The following is a 17,917-nucleotide window of genomic DNA, read 5'->3' on the forward strand; positions in this document are numbered from 1 at the left end:
CTGTAAAATAACTTTACAATCGGATTAGGTGGAACCAGCCAGTGCTTGAATTGCCACATGGAGGCTGCTATTTCTGGGTTAAAATGATAGGTAAGAGGATGATAAGTTAAATAACCCGTTTGAGGACATGAAGGTGCAGCTGGGCTTGGCCAAAGATGAATCAGGACAACGTCCACAAAGGGTGTCTCCTTTCTTTAGCTCCATCAAGGACCCTATAAAAGCGCTCAGGTCCTCTGCTCACTCTGCACGGCTTCACTGGAATCCCATTTAATCCCGTTGGTGATTTGGGTAAGTCATTCTTTTTGAAACACTCATTTTGCTTGGAAAGAACATAGGATTCTTGACATAGGATTCATCTTAGGTGACAATGTCATTCCTGCAGCACTGTTTTCTGGGGTTCTTTCAGGTTTATAGCCAGTAAAATGTTATTTTGTGAGATTTGGACATCTGCATGCTGTTATCGCTGTGCCTATGTGTAGAAGCAGTGGTCCTCTGAGGGAAAGGGAGAGAGGGAGTCAGGTTTTGTGCCTTACTTTGGTCTGGATTCAGCTTGCAGCCACAATGAACAGATTGTAGAAATGTTCAGATTTCTGCTGAAATATCAAGAAAGAGAATTTTGTATACAGAGGGGTGTGTGTTTGTGCATGTGTGTGTATACATTACACAGGCAGTGAGGCAGACAGGCAGCACAGCTTCCCAATGTGCAAGATGAGATCCAGCACCGATCCATCCCGATAACAGGCTCTGGGATCCTGCGAGGAGGAAAGCAGATGGCTTTCAAGGTTTCCAGACACAAAACTCAAACAGGAGCACTGCTTTCTGCTGAGCAGATCACAGCAAAATTAAATAAGTAGCTCTGACCTAGGTGATATGGCAGTTCTCCTCTGGCCACAATCTATTTGCCAATGAAATGATGCTATAATGAAAGATTCATCAGTTGATTTACAATACTCCTGGTCATAGGAGGATTGGCCACAGGGCTTGTTTTAATACTGTATTACCTCTCTACCTGTCTCTAAGCCAGCTAGATCTTGTCTAAGGGAAGGCCACCACTGCATTAGACATCCTCTAACTTGCTCCAGAGAAGCTGGTACATCCTCAGTGGCAGGCAGAGACAGCAGGGTGGGTCCTGGAAACATAAATGCTTGGTATAGCACCATGAGGACAGGTTTTTGGGGTATCTCTTGAGTCATCATTTCTCAGTCCCCTCCCTGTGATCCATAAATGCACACATCCTGCCATCCTATATCAAACGTCATTCGAATATGTCAGTAGATAAGCTGGAGGACACTCCCCATCCCACTAAAACCCCTAAGCATTTGAATTTCTTCCCAGTGCTCTGGGGGGAACAGCGATCACCATGGCACAGGAGCAGATGCATAGCACATAGCAACCTGTCAACGCACACAGCCAGCCTGAGCCCAGCAATTCTTCCCTTTCCATTCATGCTAAGAGACAAACAAGTTAATCCTGTCCTTAGATCTCCTACTTTTCTTGCAGGCTTGCTTGAATCTGCAGGAAGATGTCTCACTTCTTAGACAGCATTTCCACCATCATTAGCATCTTTTACAAACATGCAAAGGAAGAGGGAGACGGCTCCATCCTCAGCAGAAGGGAGATGAAAAAGTTTATCCTGAAGGAGTTTGCAGATGTCATAGTGGTGAGTGTTATTATGAGAGGGAGCCCTCGAAGCGCTTATGGAGGCTGACTGGAGAGTAGTGATTGCAGACACCTCCTCCAGGAGAGGGGATGATTTTCATTACCAGATGGCAGTGGGAGGTGTTTACCAAGGGGTAGCAGCAGATGCATGCCTTTGCACTGACTGCTTTGCCAACCGTTTCAACCAATTCTGTTATGAACAAACTGGCAAAAACTAGGAAAGAAACTGTGGAAAGGTATGGTTTTCTTCCAAAGGCAATGCATATAGTGGAAGGATATAGCATCTCTCAAAAAGAAGAGAACCAGCTGCTTAGCTGTAGCCAGGAAACCACCAGAAAAGTGGAGAACAAAGACATGGCAGCATTGCTGAGCTATAAAACTGAAGCTGCAAGAGATGGAAGGAGAAAATATTGCAGTTACTCCTGTGTTTGTATTTCTCTGGAAAGGAGCAGGAGGGCTAAAATCCTGTTATTGTTTTCCTGTGTTTGTTTTCCCTACAGAACCCACGTGACCCTCAAACAATTGACAAGGTTCTGCAGTTTCTTGAATGGGATGGTGATGGGAAAATAGATTTTAATGAGTTCCTACTTCTGGTATTCAGAGTGGCTAAGGCCTGCTATTGGTATCTGGAGAAGGGACCATGTCTTCTGCAAAAAACAAAGCTAATGACCAGTGGCAAGTCACTCCAAGAGCCTAAAATTGATAACAGAGGGAGCCATCGTCAGCTCCAGGAAGAGGAACCACAGATCTGTGAGAATAATCGCCATCCACCCTATGAACCTGAGACACAACAAGACACCAGGGTTCACAAGCTTGAAACCCTAGAGGAAACAGGGAGTCATCACCAGCAACATAATACACAAAGCAGAAATGATGCAAAAAGAAGCAGCAAATCTGAGGAACCAACCTCTCAAGTATACAAAGAACGAAGCCAAGAGCCATGTGACCAACATAACATTCACCAGCCACATGAGCTGGACAGACAAGAAGATATACAGAGCCGAAGTGAGTCAAGAAAGCCCAAACCACTGGTGTACGAGAAAGGCAGCCACCAGACACGTCAGCAAGAGCAAGGAGGAGATATGAGGATCCAATGCATGCCATATGAATCAGAAGCGCAACTCAACAAACACAGCAGCTTGCAGGCATGTCAGCCTGAACCGCAGGCAGATGAGAGACAAAACCAAGAGGGGCCTCAACCAGAACAACTGGCAGACATGAAGAGTCACAATGAGCCATGTAAACCTCAACCACTGCCAAACCGGTGGAGTAGTCAAGAGCCACATGAGCCAGCACCACAAACGAATGATCAAAAAAACCATCAGCCACAAGACCAAGAGGCAGTGGTATATGGAAGGAGCAGCCGTTGGCCACAGGAGCCAGAACAAGAAGCAGATAGAGGAAGTCACAACCAGCCACATAAGCCTGAATTACTCACAGATGAGAAAAGCTGCTATCACCTCCATGAGCTAGAACAAAAAATATTTGAATATAGCAGCCGCCAGCCACATGAGCTGGAATGCCTGGATTTGGAGAGCAGAAGTCATCAAAAACACAAGGAAGAAGAAAAGGCAGATCTAAGGAATCAAAACCTGTCACATGGACCATATCCTCACAGACACCAATATAGCAGTTATGAGTCTCAAGAGACCGAACACCTGCAATATGAGAGGCACAACCACAGATCATCTGAGCCAGCACGAAAGAGAGATGAAAGGGTTTGTGGTCCATCACGTGAAACAGGGCCTCCAGTGTATGAACGTAGCCAGTATCAGTCACTTGAATCTGAACGAGTGGAGAATCAGAGGAGAAGCTGTCAGAGAGGTGAACAAGAAAGACAAGTAACTGTGAGAAGCAACCAACAGCAATGGGAGGATCACACAGTGGAAAATAAGAGAAGCCTCCAGCTACATGAGCCAGCGGGCCAGGCGAGGATCGATCGCCAACGCGAGCTCGCAGCTGACGTCTCCGAGAGCAGCAGACGCCAGGCACGGGAGAGAGGAGAGCGAGCTCCCGCGAGCGCCTACGAACGGACCCGCCGGACCGCAGAAGAGGCAGCCGAGGCAGACCTGAGGGTTTGCCGTGTCTCCCGCGAACCGGAGCCACGTGGCGACACAGCAAGGAGGGACCGTTCCCAGGAGGGCGAACCAGCAGAGGACGAGAGGAGGATTCGCCGGGGACGAGAGCTGGAAGAGCCAGCGGGCCAGGCGAGGATCGATCGCCAACGCGAGCTCGCAGCTGACGTCTCCGAGAGCAGCAGACGCCAGGCACGGGAGAGAGGAGAGCGAGCTCCCGCGAGCGCCTACGAACGGACCCGCCGGACCGCAGAAGAGGCAGCCGAGGCAGACCTGAGGGTTTGCCGTGTCTCCCGCGAACCGGAGCCACGTGGCGACACAGCAAGGAGGGACCGTTCCCAGGAGGGCGAACCAGCAGAGGACGAGAGGAGGATTCGCCGGGGACGAGAGCTGGAAGAGCCAGCGGGCCAGGCGAGGATCGATCGCCAACGCGAGCTCGCAGCTGACGTCTCCGAGAGCAGCAGACGCCAGGCACGGGAGAGAGGAGAGCGAGCTCCCGCGAGCGCCTACGAACGGACCCGCCGGACCGCAGAAGAGGCAGCCGAGGCAGACCTGAGGGTTTGCCGTGTCTCCCGCGAACCGGAGCCACGTGGCGACACAGCAGGGAGGGACCGTTCCCAGGAGGGCGAACCAGCAGAGGACGAGAGGAGGATTCGCCGGGGACGAGAGCTGGAAGAGCCAGCGGGCCAGGCGAGGATCGATCGCCAACGCGAGCTCGCAGCTGACGTCTCCGAGAGCAGCAGACGCCAGGCACGGGAGAGAGGAGAGCGAGCTCCCGCGAGCGCCTACGAACGGACCCGCCGGACCGCAGAAGAGGCAGCCGAGGCAGACCTGAGGGTTTGCCGTGTCTCCCGCGAACCGGAGCCACGTGGCGACACAGCAGGGAGGGACCGTTCCCAGGAGGGCGAACCAGCAGAGGACGAGAGGAGGATTCGCCGGGGACGAGAGCTGGAAGAGCCAGCGGGCCAGGCGAGGATCGATCGCCAACGCGAGCTCGCAGCTGACGTCTCCGAGAGCAGCAGACGCCAGGCACGGGAGAGAGGAGAGCGAGCTCCCGCGAGCGCCTACGAACGGACCCGCCGGACCGCAGAAGAGGCAGCCGAGGCAGACCTGAGGGTTTGCCGTGTCTCCCGCGAACCGGAGCCACGTGGCGACACAGCAGGGAGGGACCGTTCCCAGGAGGGCGAACCAGCAGAGGACGAGAGGAGGATTCGCCGGGGACAAGAGCTGGAAGAGCCAGCGGGCCAGGCGAGGATCGATCGCCAACGCGAGCTCGCAGCTGACGTCTCCGAGAGCAGCAGACGCCAGGCACGGGAGAGAGGAGAGCGAGCTCCCGCGAGCGCCTACGAACGGACCCGCCGGACCGCAGAAGAGGCAGCCGAGGCAGACCTGAGGGTTTGCCGTGTCTCCCGCGAACCGGAGCCACGTGGCGACACAGCAGGGAGGGACCGTTCCCAGGAGGGCGAACCAGCAGAGGACGAGAGGAGGATTCGCCGGGGACGAGAGCTGGAAGAGCCAGCGGGCCAGGCAAGGATCGATCGCCAACGCGAGCTCGCAGCTGACGTCTCCGAGAGCAGCAGACGCCAGGCACGGGAGAGAGGAGAGCGAGCTCCCGCGAGCGCCTACGAACGGACCCGCCGGACCGCAGAAGAGGCAGCCGAGGCAGACCTGAGGGTTTGCCGTGTCTCCCGCGAACCGGAGCCACGTGGCGACACAGCAGGGAGGGACCGTTCCCAGGAGGGCGAACCAGCAGAGGACGAGAGGAGGATTCGCCGGGGACGAGAGCTGGAAGAGCCAGCGGGCCAGGCGAGGATCGATCGCCAACGCGAGCTCGCAGCTGACGTCTCCGAGAGCAGCAGACGCCAGGCACGGGAGAGAGGAGAGCGAGCTCCCGCGAGCGCCTACGAACGGACCCGCCGGACCGCAGAAGAGGCAGCCGAGGCAGACCTGAGGGTTTGCCGTGTCTCCCGCGAACCGGAGCCACGTGGCGACACAGCAGGGAGGGACCGTTCCCAGGAGGGCGAACCAGCAGAGGACGAGAGGAGGATTCGCCGGGGACGAGAGCTGGAAGAGCCAGCGGGCCAGGCGAGGATCGATCGCCAACGCGAGCTCGCAGCTGACGTCTCCGAGAGCAGCAGACGCCAGGCACGGGAGAGAGGAGAGCGAGCTCCCGCGAGCGCCTACGAACGGACCCGCCGGACCGCAGAAGAGGCAGCCGAGGCAGACCTGAGGGTTTGCCGTGTCTCCCGCGAACCGGAGCCACGTGGCGACACAGCAGGGAGGGACCATTCCCAGGAGGGCGAACCAGCAGAGGACGAGAGGAGGATTCGCCGGGGACGAGAGCTGGAAGAGCCAGCGGGCCAGGCGAGGATCGATCGCCAACGCGAGCTCGCAGCTGACGTCTCCGAGAGCAGCAGACGCCAGGCACGGGAGAGAGGAGAGCGAGCTCCCGCGAGCGCCTACGAACGGACCCGCCGGACCGCAGAAGAGGCAGCCGAGGCAGACCTGAGGGTTTGCCGTGTCTCCCGCGAACCGGAGCCACGTGGCGACACAGCAGGGAGGGACCGTTCCCAGGAGGGCGAACCAGCAGAGGACGAGAGGAGGATTCGCCGGGGACGAGAGCTGGAAGAGCCAGCGGGCCAGGCGAGGATCGATCGCCAACGCGAGCTCGCAGCTGACGTCTCCGAGAGCAGCAGACGCCAGGCACGGGAGAGAGGAGAGCGAGCTCCCGCGAGCGCCTACGAACGGACCCGCCGGACCGCAGAAGAGGCAGCCGAGGCAGACCTGAGGGTTTGCCGTGTCTCCCGCGAACCGGAGCCACGTGGTGACACAGCAAGGAGGGACCGTTCCCAGGAGGGCGAACCAGCAGAGGACGAGAGGAGGATTCGCCGGGGACGAGAGCTGGAAGAGCCAGCGGGCCAGGCGAGGATCGATCGCCAACGCGAGCTCGCAGCTGACGTCTCCGAGAGCAGCAGACGCCAGGCACGGGAGAGAGGAGAGCGAGCTCCCGCGAGCGCCTACGAACGGACCCGCCGGACCGCAGAAGAGGCAGCCGAGGCAGACCTGAGGGTTTGCCGTGTCTCCCGCGAACCGGAGCCACGTGGCGACACAGCAAGGAGGGACCGTTCCCAGGAGGGCGAACCAGCAGAGGACGAGAGGAGGATTCGCCGGGGACGAGAGCTGGAAGAGCCAGCGGGCCAGGCGAGGATCGATCGCCAACGCGAGCTCGCAGCTGACGTCTCCGAGAGCAGCAGACGCCAGGCACGGGAGAGAGGAGAGCGAGCTCCCGCGAGCGCCTACGAACGGACCCGCCGGACCGCAGAAGAGGCAGCCGAGGCAGACCTGAGGGTTTGCCGTGTCTCCCGCGAACCGGAGCCACGTGGCGACACAGCAGGGAGGGACCGTTCCCAGGAGGGCGAACCAGCAGAGGACGAGAGGAGGATTCGCCAGGGACGAGAGCTGGAAGAGCCAGCGGGCCAGGCGAGGATCGATCGCCAACGCGAGCTCGCAGCTGACGTCTCCGAGAGCAGCAGACGCCAGGCACGGGAGAGAGGAGAGCGAGCTCCCGCGAGCGCCTACGAACGGACCCGCCGGACCGCAGAAGAGGCAGCCGAGGCAGACCTGAGGGTTTGCCGTGTCTCCCGCGAACCGGAGCCACGTGGCGACACAGCAGGGAGGGACCGTTCCCAGGAGGGCGAACCAGCAGAGGACGAGAGGAGGATTCGCCGGGGACGAGAGCTGGAAGAGCCAGCGGGCCAGGCGAGGATCGATCGCCAACGCGAGCTCGCAGCTGACGTCTCCGAGAGCAGCAGACGCCAGGCACGGGAGAGAGGAGAGCGAGCTCCCGCGAGCGCCTACGAACGGACCCGCCGGACCGCAGAAGAGGCAGCCGAGGCAGACCTGAGGGTTTGCCGTGTCTCCCGCGAACCGGAGCCACGTGGCGACACAGCAGGGAGGGACCGTTCCCAGGAGGGCGAACCAGCAGAGGACGAGAGGAGGATTCGCCGGGGACGAGAGCTGGAAGAGCCAGCGGGCCAGGCGAGGATCGATCGCCAACGCGAGCTCGCAGCTGACGTCTCCGAGAGCAGCAGACGCCAGGCACGGGAGAGAGGAGAGCGAGCTCCCGCGAGCGCCTACGAACGGACCCGCCGGACCGCAGAAGAGGCAGCCGAGGCAGACCTGAGGGTTTGCCGTGTCTCCCGCGAACCGGAGCCACGTGGTGACACAGCAAGGAGGGACCGTTCCCAGGAGGGCGAACCAGCAGAGGACGAGAGGAGGATTCGCCGGGGACGAGAGCTGGAAGAGCCAGCGGGCCAGGCGAGGATCGATCGCCAACGCGAGCTCGCAGCTGACGTCTCCGAGAGCAGCAGACGCCAGGCACGGGAGAGAGCAGAGCGAGCTCCCGCGAGCGCCTACGAACGGACCCGCCGGACCGCAGAAGAGGCAGCCGAGGCAGACCTGAGGGTTTGCCGTGTCTCCCGCGAACCGGAGCCACGTGGCGACACAGCAAGGAGGGACCGTTCCCAGGAGGGCGAACCAGCAGAGGACGAGAGGAGGATTCGCCGGGGACGAGAGCTGGAAGAGCCAGCGGGCCAGGCGAGGATCGATCGCCAACGCGAGCTCGCAGCTGACGTCTCCGAGAGCAGCAGACGCCAGGCACGGGAGAGAGGAGAGCGAGCTCCCGCGAGCGCCTACGAACGGACCCGCCGGACCGCAGAAGAGGCAGCCGAGGCAGACCTGAGGGTTTGCCGTGTCTCCCGCGAACCGGAGCCACGTGGCGACACAGCAGGGAGGGACCGTTCCCAGGAGGGCGAACCAGCAGAGGACGAGAGGAGGATTCGCCAGGGACGAGAGCTGGAAGAGCCAGCGGGCCAGGCGAGGATCGATCGCCAACGCGAGCTCGCAGCTGACGTCTCCGAGAGCAGCAGACGCCAGGCACGGGAGAGAGGAGAGCGAGCTCCCGCGAGCGCCTACGAACGGACCCGCCGGACCGCAGAAGAGGCAGCCGAGGCAGACCTGAGGGTTTGCCGTGTCTCCCGCGAACCGGAGCCACGTGGCGACACAGCAGGGAGGGACCGTTCCCAGGAGGGCGAACCAGCAGAGGACGAGAGGAGGATTCGCCGGGGACGAGAGCTGGAAGAGCCAGCGGGCCAGGCGAGGATCGATCGCCAACGCGAGCTCGCAGCTGACGTCTCCGAGAGCAGCAGACGCCAGGCACGGGAGAGAGGAGAGCGAGCTCCCGCGAGCGCCTACGAACGGACCCGCCGGACCGCAGAAGAGGCAGCCGAGGCAGACCTGAGGGTTTGCCGTGTCTCCCGCGAACCGGAGCCACGTGGCGACACAGCAGGGAGGGACCGTTCCCAGGAGGGCGAACCAGCAGAGGACGAGAGGAGGATTCGCCGGGGACGAGAGCTGGAAGAGCCAGCGGGCCAGGCGAGGATCGATCGCCAACGCGAGCTCGCAGCTGACGTCTCCGAGAGCAGCAGACGCCAGGCACGGGAGAGAGCAGAGCGAGCTCCCGCGAGCGCCTACGAACGGACCCGCCGGACCGCAGAAGAGGCAGCCGAGGCAGACCTGAGGGTTTGCCGTGTCTCCCGCGAACCGGAGCCACGTGGCGACACAGCAGGGAGGGACCGTTCCCAGGAGGGCGAACCAGCAGAGGACGAGAGGAGGATTCGCCGGGGACGAGAGCTGGAAGAGCCAGCGGGCCAGGCGAGGATCGATCGCCAACGCGAGCTCGCAGCTGACGTCTCCGAGAGCAGCAGACGCCAGGCACGGGAGAGAGGAGAGCGAGCTCCCGCGAGCGCCTACGAACGGACCCGCCGGACCGCAGAAGAGGCAGCCGAGGCAGACCTGAGGGTTTGCCGTGTCTCCCGCGAACCGGAGCCACGTGGTGACACAGCAAGGAGGGACCGTTCCCAGGAGGGCGAACCAGCAGAGGACGAGAGGAGGATTCGCCGGGGACGAGAGCTGGAAGAGCCAGCGGGCCAGGCGAGGATCGATCGCCAACGCGAGCTCGCAGCTGACGTCTCCGAGAGCAGCAGACGCCAGGCACGGGAGAGAGCAGAGCGAGCTCCCGCGAGCGCCTACGAACGGACCCGCCGGACCGCAGAAGAGGCAGCCGAGGCAGACCTGAGGGTTTGCCGTGTCTCCCGCGAACCGGAGCCACGTGGCGACACAGCAAGGAGGGACCGTTCCCAGGAGGGCGAACCAGCAGAGGACGAGAGGAGGATTCGCCGGGGACGAGAGCTGGAAGAGCCAGCGGGCCAGGCGAGGATCGATCGCCAACGCGAGCTCGCAGCTGACGTCTCCGAGAGCAGCAGACGCCAGGCACGGGAGAGAGGAGAGCGAGCTCCCGCGAGCGCCTACGAACGGACCCGCCGGACCGCAGAAGAGGCAGCCGAGGCAGACCTGAGGGTTTGCCGTGTCTCCCGCGAACTGGAGCCACGTGGCGACACAGCAAGGAGGGACCGTTCCCAGGAGGGCGAACCAGCAGAGGACGAGAGGAGGATTCGCCGGGGACGAGAGCTGGAAGAGCCAGCGGGCCAGGCGAGGATCGATCGCCAACGCGAGCTCGCAGCTGACGTCTCCGAGAGCAGCAGACGCCAGGCACGGGAGAGAGGAGAGCGAGCTCCCGCGAGCGCCTACGAACGGACCCGCCGGACCGCAGAAGAGGCAGCCGAGGCAGACCTGAGGGTTTGCCGTGTCTCCCGCGAACCGGAGCCACGTGGCGACACAGCAAGGAGGGACCGTTCCCAGGAGGGCGAACCAGCAGAGGACGAGAGGAGGATTCGCCGGGGACGAGAGCTGGAAGAGCCAGCGGGCCAGGCGAGGATCGATCGCCAACGCGAGCTCGCAGCTGACGTCTCCGAGAGCAGCAGACGCCAGGCACGGGAGAGAGGAGAGCGAGCTCCCGCGAGCGCCTACGAACGGACCCGCCGGACCGCAGAAGAGGCAGCCGAGGCAGACCTGAGGGTTTGCCGTGTCTCCCGCGAACCGGAGCCACGTGGCGACACAGCAGGGAGGGACCGTTCCCAGGAGGGCGAACCAGCAGAGGACGAGAGGAGGATTCGCCGGGGACGAGAGCTGGAAGAGCCAGCGGGCCAGGCGAGGATCGATCGCCAACGCGAGCTCGCAGCTGACGTCTCCGAGAGCAGCAGACGCCAGGCACGGGAGAGAGGAGAGCGAGCTCCCGCGAGCACCCAGAGGGAGTTCCATGAGAGAAGCATTTGTGACAGAAGTGAGTCAGAACAAGAGTGTTATACTTTTAGCCACCATCATCCAGATGGGTTACAGTGTGAGGCACCAGAGAGTAACCCCTGTGAGCCTACAGAGCACCAGGGCAAGAGGAATTGCACACTGCTACACAAGCAAGAAACACTAGTGCATGAACCTAAAAGGTACCCATCAATTGAGGGCAAAGGAAGAAGGGATGATAGGAGCCTCTTCCAAATAGTGCAGTTGGATACGAAGCACCTGAGCCTGCCAGCAGAGCTGGAGTCTGTTGCAGATAGGAGGATCCATTATCTTCCTGATGAGCTAGATGTACAGCCAGACGTCAAGTTCCTCCCTCTGCCTTGCAAGCCTCATACTGTGGCATACTTAATCCACGTGATCCAGAAGCTAAACAATCCCCAGTCAGCCACCTACGAGATTGTCTGCTACCAGCCCCATGACCTGGGGCAACCTGTTTATGCAAGGAAATGCTATGTGTCACCACAGCCTCTGGCAGTCCCGCGCGAAGGAAGCAGTCGCCAGGAGCCAGAACCCAGTGAGGACGAGAGAATTCCAGGGGATACTCAGGAGCCTGAATCCCCGCAGCACAAAGACACATGTGTTTTGGAACCATGTGTGGACAGGAGCAGTAGCCAGCAGCCACCTCCTTCCAGCCCCCAGGAAAGAAAAGGGGACCTCAATGAGCCACATGAGCATGAGCCGCAGGAGAATAGAAAAAGCTCCTGTCAGCACGAGAGGGCTGAAATAGAAGTGAAGGAAGGGGTTTGTCAGGAGCCCCCATCAGATAGCATTAAGGGTGAACCTCATCAACCTTGCAAGGCTGAACTCAGACAGGACAGGAGGAACAATCAGTGTTCAAGGATGCCCGATACCGAAATGGAGCCACAGGAAAGCGGATCGAAAGCCTCTGGAGAGCAGGTCCTGCAGGAGCCCGAATCCAGCTGCCACCCAGCGGGCAAGCCCCGAGCGCCAGGGAAGGAGGGAAGCCAGCCTTGGCCACAGAAGACCAAATCACCCTGGGGGGAATCAAGTCAGCAGGGGAACGAGTGCAAGGAGAGGGAGGCCAAAAGCCACCTACCTCTGTCCAAGGCATCCGAACACAGCCAGGACCAGGCGGCCCAAGGCCAGGCTCCAGAGTTGCAGCTGTGGGAAGGTGGAGGGCACCAGGCACCAGCATGCAAGTCAGGCCAGCGAGCTGCAGAAGATACCTGTCTGCAGCCACCCCCGAGGGAGGAAGCCAGCTGCTGTCAGCAGGATGCAGAGAGGAGCCACCTGCAACAGAAAGAAAACAGCAAGAGGAGCTACTGCCAAGCAAGCGAGTCCCAGACACAAGGGGAAGAGGAACCACATCTTTGCACCAAGCAGAGCCAGGGCCCTCCCAGCCCTCCAAGGTCACAGGAGACACCAAGTTGTCCCGGTGTGGATGAGGTCAAGGCATCTTAGGGAGATGTCTGGTCTCTGCCAGGTAGTTGGTGGGCCTTCCCCAAGTCTCTTTGAGGATTGCTTCTACTCTCTAGCTTCTGCTAGCTTCTGTAACTTCTGCTTTCTTGCATTATGTCTATCCACCTTAAGTGCAGTATTTACTCACTTTTCTACTGCAATTGGACTCCTTGGGTATCTCTGTCCTTTATATCCCTGTCATCTCTGCTATCCTGTGGCATCACTGTTCTGTATCTCACACTGCACTCACATATCCTTAGCCCTGTGGCAGGCTCTCCTGCTTGTTAGCTTCTGCTGCGCAATGCAAAAAAAAATCCCAGTATCTCAATCATATTCATTCTGGGGCCTGAAAATCCTTGAGGCTGGGAAAAGACACCTCTAAATGCAGACTCAGTGCTTTTAGTTACACATTTTTGCTTTCCTAGCAGCTGAGCATAATCCCAGCTCCAGTATCAAGGAGGCTTTGAAGTAGTTGAGTTATGCTGTGGTTACCACAGGGTAATGGTGGTGGTGGGTCGGGTACAGGGAGGGATTGTTTCTTTTTCACACTGACGTATTGCATGAAAAATCACAATAAATAGCTGATGACTGCACTGACTGCTGCCATGTTTCAACCTTGCATCTAATTTCTTCAAAGACTTCAGGCTGGTGGGAGGGCGTCCCAGTTCAGACCACCTATCCCTCCTAATCTTAATTCAGACAGAGATGAAAAATCTGCTGAAAATCCCTCCAAATACCCAGCTACACATCTAGGAGCCCACGTACCTCTAAAACTCCCATAGCAGCCCACATATGTTATAATCTAAGACTCATGGTGGGTCATATAGCCCTCACCATGCGAGGATGTGCCCTTGCTCTCTGGCTTTCACGACAGACACAGGCAGGGAAAGCCCGCAGTGGAGATCTGCTGCTGGCTAAGGAGCTATCTAGATGCTCGTTTTCCTGGCCACAGGCATCTGCCTATCTTAACCCCAGGCTGCCCCATGTCTGGGACCACTCACGGGTCCTCGGGCAGAAGAGAGGCAGCAACGTGGCCTGGAAAATGCACTGTTTCTCAGACATGGTGCACACAACTGGAGAATATGTCCACGGCCCTCCCTCACGAAAATCAGATTTTACTCATTTTCCTTTCCCTTGAGCAATAAGGAACTGATTCCCTCAGCAGCAGATGGGGCTATGATTTTGCTAGAAGATGGAAGGAGAAGCGAGGACAACCCTGCCACCATCTGTGACTCGCTCTGCAACGCAACTAGAGCTGTACAAGTCAGAGCCTGCTGGCTGGTAATGGCACCAGATGGGAGGAGCAAGGGCATCTCAAGCCCATTAGAGCCTGACGTGGCTTCAGGAGGAAGTGCACGGGGTTCCTCACTTGCACAGGCTGGCTGCACAGCCGCTTTCCTCTAATGTTTCAGACACAGCTGGTGCCAGAGGAACTCGTAAGGATCTGTCCCAACCTGGGACAGGCGGATGCACAGGGTGACAACTCTCCAAGATGCTCCCTTCATGCACGTGACTGTTGCACCTCTCAGTAACAGACATATGGCAGCACAGATGGCCTGTCTGCAAACACAGCCAAACTCCCGACTGCAAACACACAGCAACAGCAGGAAACAGAAACTTCCCCAAACCCCACGCTGCAACTAGGACCAGGCTAGGCCAGAGCCCTTTCTGGGATTTGCTCTTGTAAAACAGGAAATAATGCTGGTCCATCTGAACAGCTCTTATCTTGGTTTTAAGGGATCACAAAAAGAAGTTTGCAAAAGCACAGAAAGAAGCGCAAAGTCCAAAGAGAAGAACAACATATTTCCTGCCCCCAGCTCCCTGCTTTGAAAAGTCCTTTTGATCCACTTGCACTGAAATGTTTCAGGCTTAGGAGAGGTTGGATGGGGGAGGCACTTTTTCCCCAAAACATGGAAAACATAGTTTGGGGAAGGAAATTGGGGCAAGAAAGGAAAATAGATTAGGAAGTAGGATTCTTCCCCAGATTTGGTGCTTCATATGATTTCCCTTTCTCCTGCCGTATGATGAGTCAGTCTCCAGCAAGATTTCCCAGCTAGCCCCATCCCTACAAGCTGCCCCTGAGCCCAGAGGGCATCCCCACTCCCTACACACCGTCATGGCTGCCTGCATTATCCTTGGCCACTCTGCTCCAGGCTCCACCTGAAGTTTTTGGGGAAATCTGGCCCCATCTGGGGCTGGTGGTCACGGGGAAAATCTGGCCCTCACGACCTGCAGGGTTTGGGGTATGTTCATGTTCACCTCAAAGGAGCAGAGAAAAAGGGTGCCGTAACTACGCAGTGGCTATGTAAATGCAGATAAACCAACATGTCTGAGCAGCTTCCCCAGCACCCACTGGCTGCAGGATGGAGGGCGGCTGGGGGATGAGGGCATGGCCCTGGACTGCTCACGGGACCAGCCCTGCTCCCTGGGCAAAGGTAGCCACAGGCACCAGGGTTCAGCCCAGCTCTCCTCTCTACCGTGCTGATTTCATGGCAGTGCAAATCCGACAGCCCTGATCGTCCCACCTCCACGCTACGTGAGCACATCCCTTGCCTTCTGGGTGTCCCTCCTCCACATCTGCATCTCCCCGTTTTAAGCCCTCCGTGGCCAGCACAGGCTCTCACTGCAGCTGAGCAGCATAAGGCACGAGGGTGGCTGGCTGCAGTAGGGAGCTCAGACCGGCACCCCAGCCCCAGCGAGGTCTCCTTCTGCCCCTGAGAACCCAACAGCACAGGCAGCTGCCCCTTTTGCAATATAACAAGCTTAAAACACATTATCAGCGTAGCTCACCAGGTGGGACAGGTCAGCACGAAGAGCAGGGATGCAGACAGTCCCCAGGGTCTGACATCCCTGGCAAGTCCTTTGCTCCCTTCCAGCAGCCCCAGCTATGTAGTACTTGTCCCCAGGTCCCCACTGCCTTCGGCAGGGCAGAGCTGCCTGCTCACCTGTGCCTCTCTAGCAAAGCAGGGGAAGCTAAACCTCACTGTCGCAAGCAAAAACACTGAGGACATTCTGGGTAGCAGCAAAGCAGCCCTGGGGGCCCTTAGGCTGGGTGAGAAGGAAAGGGAGCTGCAAAGGGACAAACGACAAAGAACCGAGGGGAGAAAACAGGCTGGAAGAAAAACGAAGGTTGAAAGATATGAAGGAGAAAAACGAAAGTGCAAATCACTGTAAAGAATAACACATAGAGAGGGAAGAGGATGAGAGAGCCCAGAGGAGGGGCCCCACACATTCCTGAGCCCCAGGTGGGAACCACAGACACGTCCAGATCTGCCGTTAGAGCTGTGATTGCCTAACGCGGCAGAGGGGGCTGAGTCAGGGCTCGACGCTGGCTCTGCCGGGAAGGGCGGTGGCAGCCAGAGTGAGGCTCATAACCGCCCCAGCTCCTGCCTGTGCCACGCTGCGCCGCAGCCCCTGCCAAGGATCGAGCCCCCTCCTCACGCCCCAGCCATGGTGAGTGAGCCAGGTCCCTGGGAAGGGGAGGGAGATGCCACTCCGTAACAGCTGGAAGGAGATTGCAAGAGATTGTTTGTGGTTCCAGCAAACAGCCCTAGAGCTCTGTGCGCAGCTGAAAGAGAAACGTGCTCTAGCATCAGAAAGAGGAGACAGTGCCAAGGGCTGAATTAAAATCACTCCCTAGGAGAGGGCCTGGGAGCCAGAAGAGGGTGCAGTGCTGCGGAGGGGGCAGAGGGTCCCTGCAGCTGTAGGGGAACAGGAGGTAGCATTTGTCCCCCTGCAGTCCCCCCACAGCCTTCCCCTCTCTCTCTATTTCTTGCTCGTGTTTCTGATACCCATTCCTGGAGTCAGGGCTGCATCTCTCCCTCCACCAGACCCCGGGGCAGGGGGCGCAGGCAAAGCCAAGAACTGAGGAAGCAGGGCCCAGGGCGGAAGCGACTTGGCTTCTCTCACATCAACCAAAAAAGGCTAAATTCAGCCTCAGGCAGGGCAGGATGTGGCCACAGAGTCCCCAGGATGCAGAGGTTAGAGAGGGAAGGGCAGATTCTTCCCAACTCTCCCCTGCGCTGCCCTTTCCCAAAGACTGGAGCTCAGCTTAGGGCCTATGTTGTCCCCCTCCCTTTTCCCTGGGTGTCCCCAGTGCAGCAGCCCTAGCCAGCCCAGCTCCCTCCTGGCCAGGTCAGCATTTCACCCTCTGGCTCCCCGTCCCCCCGGCCATCGCAATATTGCAGGTCCCAGAAGCGAGCAGTTGAGGGAGCCAGCACTGCTCGCATTTTTGTCTTCTGACTCAGACTTTCTGCTCTGTCCAGGGAGGGCAGGAGGAGGGAAAGGGGGAAATGCTTATCTTTCTAGAAAAGCAGGCGTAGCCCAGTCCTGTTGGAAAGCACTGAAAAAACTAGCTGCTCTTCCAGGCTGAGGGAGCAGCCGTTCTCACTGCATGAGCTCTTCCTCTTCCGGGCAACTCCCCTCCCCAAGAGATTTTCCATGCTAGAGAGCCCAGGAATCCCAAAGCAGCATGATTCACACCCCATCCCTCCCCTGGGTACTTCCTCACCACAGTGTTGTGCATTAGAAGAACACTAAAGAAAAATGTAGCTGAATAGGTTGGGCATAGGAGACTCCTCCAGGAGAGCAATTGCACAAGGTCCCCCTCACCCCAACCTTCCTCTAGAAATAACATTGCTTCTTTTCTGCAAGCAAAGAGCTCTCTTCAAGGGCTAGCCTAAACTTGCTCTCACTCCTTCAGTCAAAGGTGTCACCCACAGAGACCGAACGCTGCATCGAGTCCCTGCTGGCTGTCTTCCAGCGGTATGCAGGGCGCGAAGGGGACAACTGCACGCTCTCCAAGAGAGAGTTCCTTGCCTTCATGAACAGTGAGCTGGCTTCCTTCACAAAGGTGAGCAAAACCCACGCCAGACCCTTCCAGGAGTTTTCCATTGTGTACTTCAGCCCCTAGGACAGCAGTTAAAACCTTTATTCTCACAAGAAATGTGGGGTGAGTGGTGGGAAGAACTCACTTTTGCCAGAAGCAAGAGTAGATCCTGACAAAAGTTGCCCCCACTGAGTTCTGTCTCCCTCTGTCAACCCCTCTCCAAGGGTAATTAAAATTCAGTAGCTGCAGGGTTCATACCTTGGCAGATAACAGCAAGGGGCACCGTTGCCTCTAAGCAGATGTTGATAGCAGACTCCCTGATCTTTTGCAGAATCAGAAGGACCCAGCTGTCCTGGACAGAATGATGAAGAAACTTGATTTGAACAGTGACGGGCAGCTGGACTTCCAGGAGTTCCTGAACCTCATTGGGGGCATTGCAGTAGCATGCCACGATACCCTGGTTGTGCAGGCCCCTCGCCGCTAGCCCAGGCAGCTCTGCCTCTTCCGTCACCGTGGACTTGTCGTGAGCAAGTACCACACAACGCTGGAAGTAGTCCCCTTGAAACGTGGGTGTCCCCACTCCCCCTTTTCTGAATAAAATAAAGGTTTTAAATCCTAGCATAAGGCATGGTATTATTTTTGTAGCACAAGGCAGGGGGAAGCACTACACAACCAGTCC

The 17,917-nt window shown here is 58.2% G+C and overlaps 2 protein-coding genes across 2 annotated transcripts; both read left to right on the top strand.

The window, feature by feature from the left end:
* Positions 1-818: 818 nt before the first annotated feature.
* LOC138062857 (trichohyalin-like) lies at positions 819-12,644 on the top strand. Its single transcript, XM_068921962.1, has 3 exons — positions 819-1,660; positions 2,160-2,664; positions 2,776-12,644. The coding sequence occupies exons 1-3, from the start codon at positions 1,523-1,525 to the stop codon at positions 12,411-12,413; spliced, it is 10,281 nt and encodes a 3,426-aa protein (XP_068778063.1). The 5' UTR covers positions 819-1,522; the 3' UTR covers positions 12,414-12,644.
* A 2,825-nt stretch (positions 12,645-15,469) lies between these two features.
* Positions 15,470-17,856, top strand: S100A11 (S100 calcium binding protein A11). The gene is made up of 3 exons (XM_009674989.2): positions 15,470-15,863; positions 17,113-17,262; positions 17,570-17,856. Exons 1-3 carry the CDS (start codon positions 15,861-15,863, stop codon positions 17,720-17,722), a joined length of 306 nt encoding a protein of 101 aa, XP_009673284.2. The 5' UTR covers positions 15,470-15,860; the 3' UTR covers positions 17,723-17,856.
* Positions 17,857-17,917: the final 61 nt, after the last annotated feature.

The sequence above is a fragment of the Struthio camelus genome, chromosome 30, assembly GCF_040807025.1.
Source record: "Struthio camelus isolate bStrCam1 chromosome 30, bStrCam1.hap1, whole genome shotgun sequence".
Classification (NCBI taxonomy): domain Eukaryota; kingdom Metazoa; phylum Chordata; class Aves; order Struthioniformes; family Struthionidae; genus Struthio; species Struthio camelus.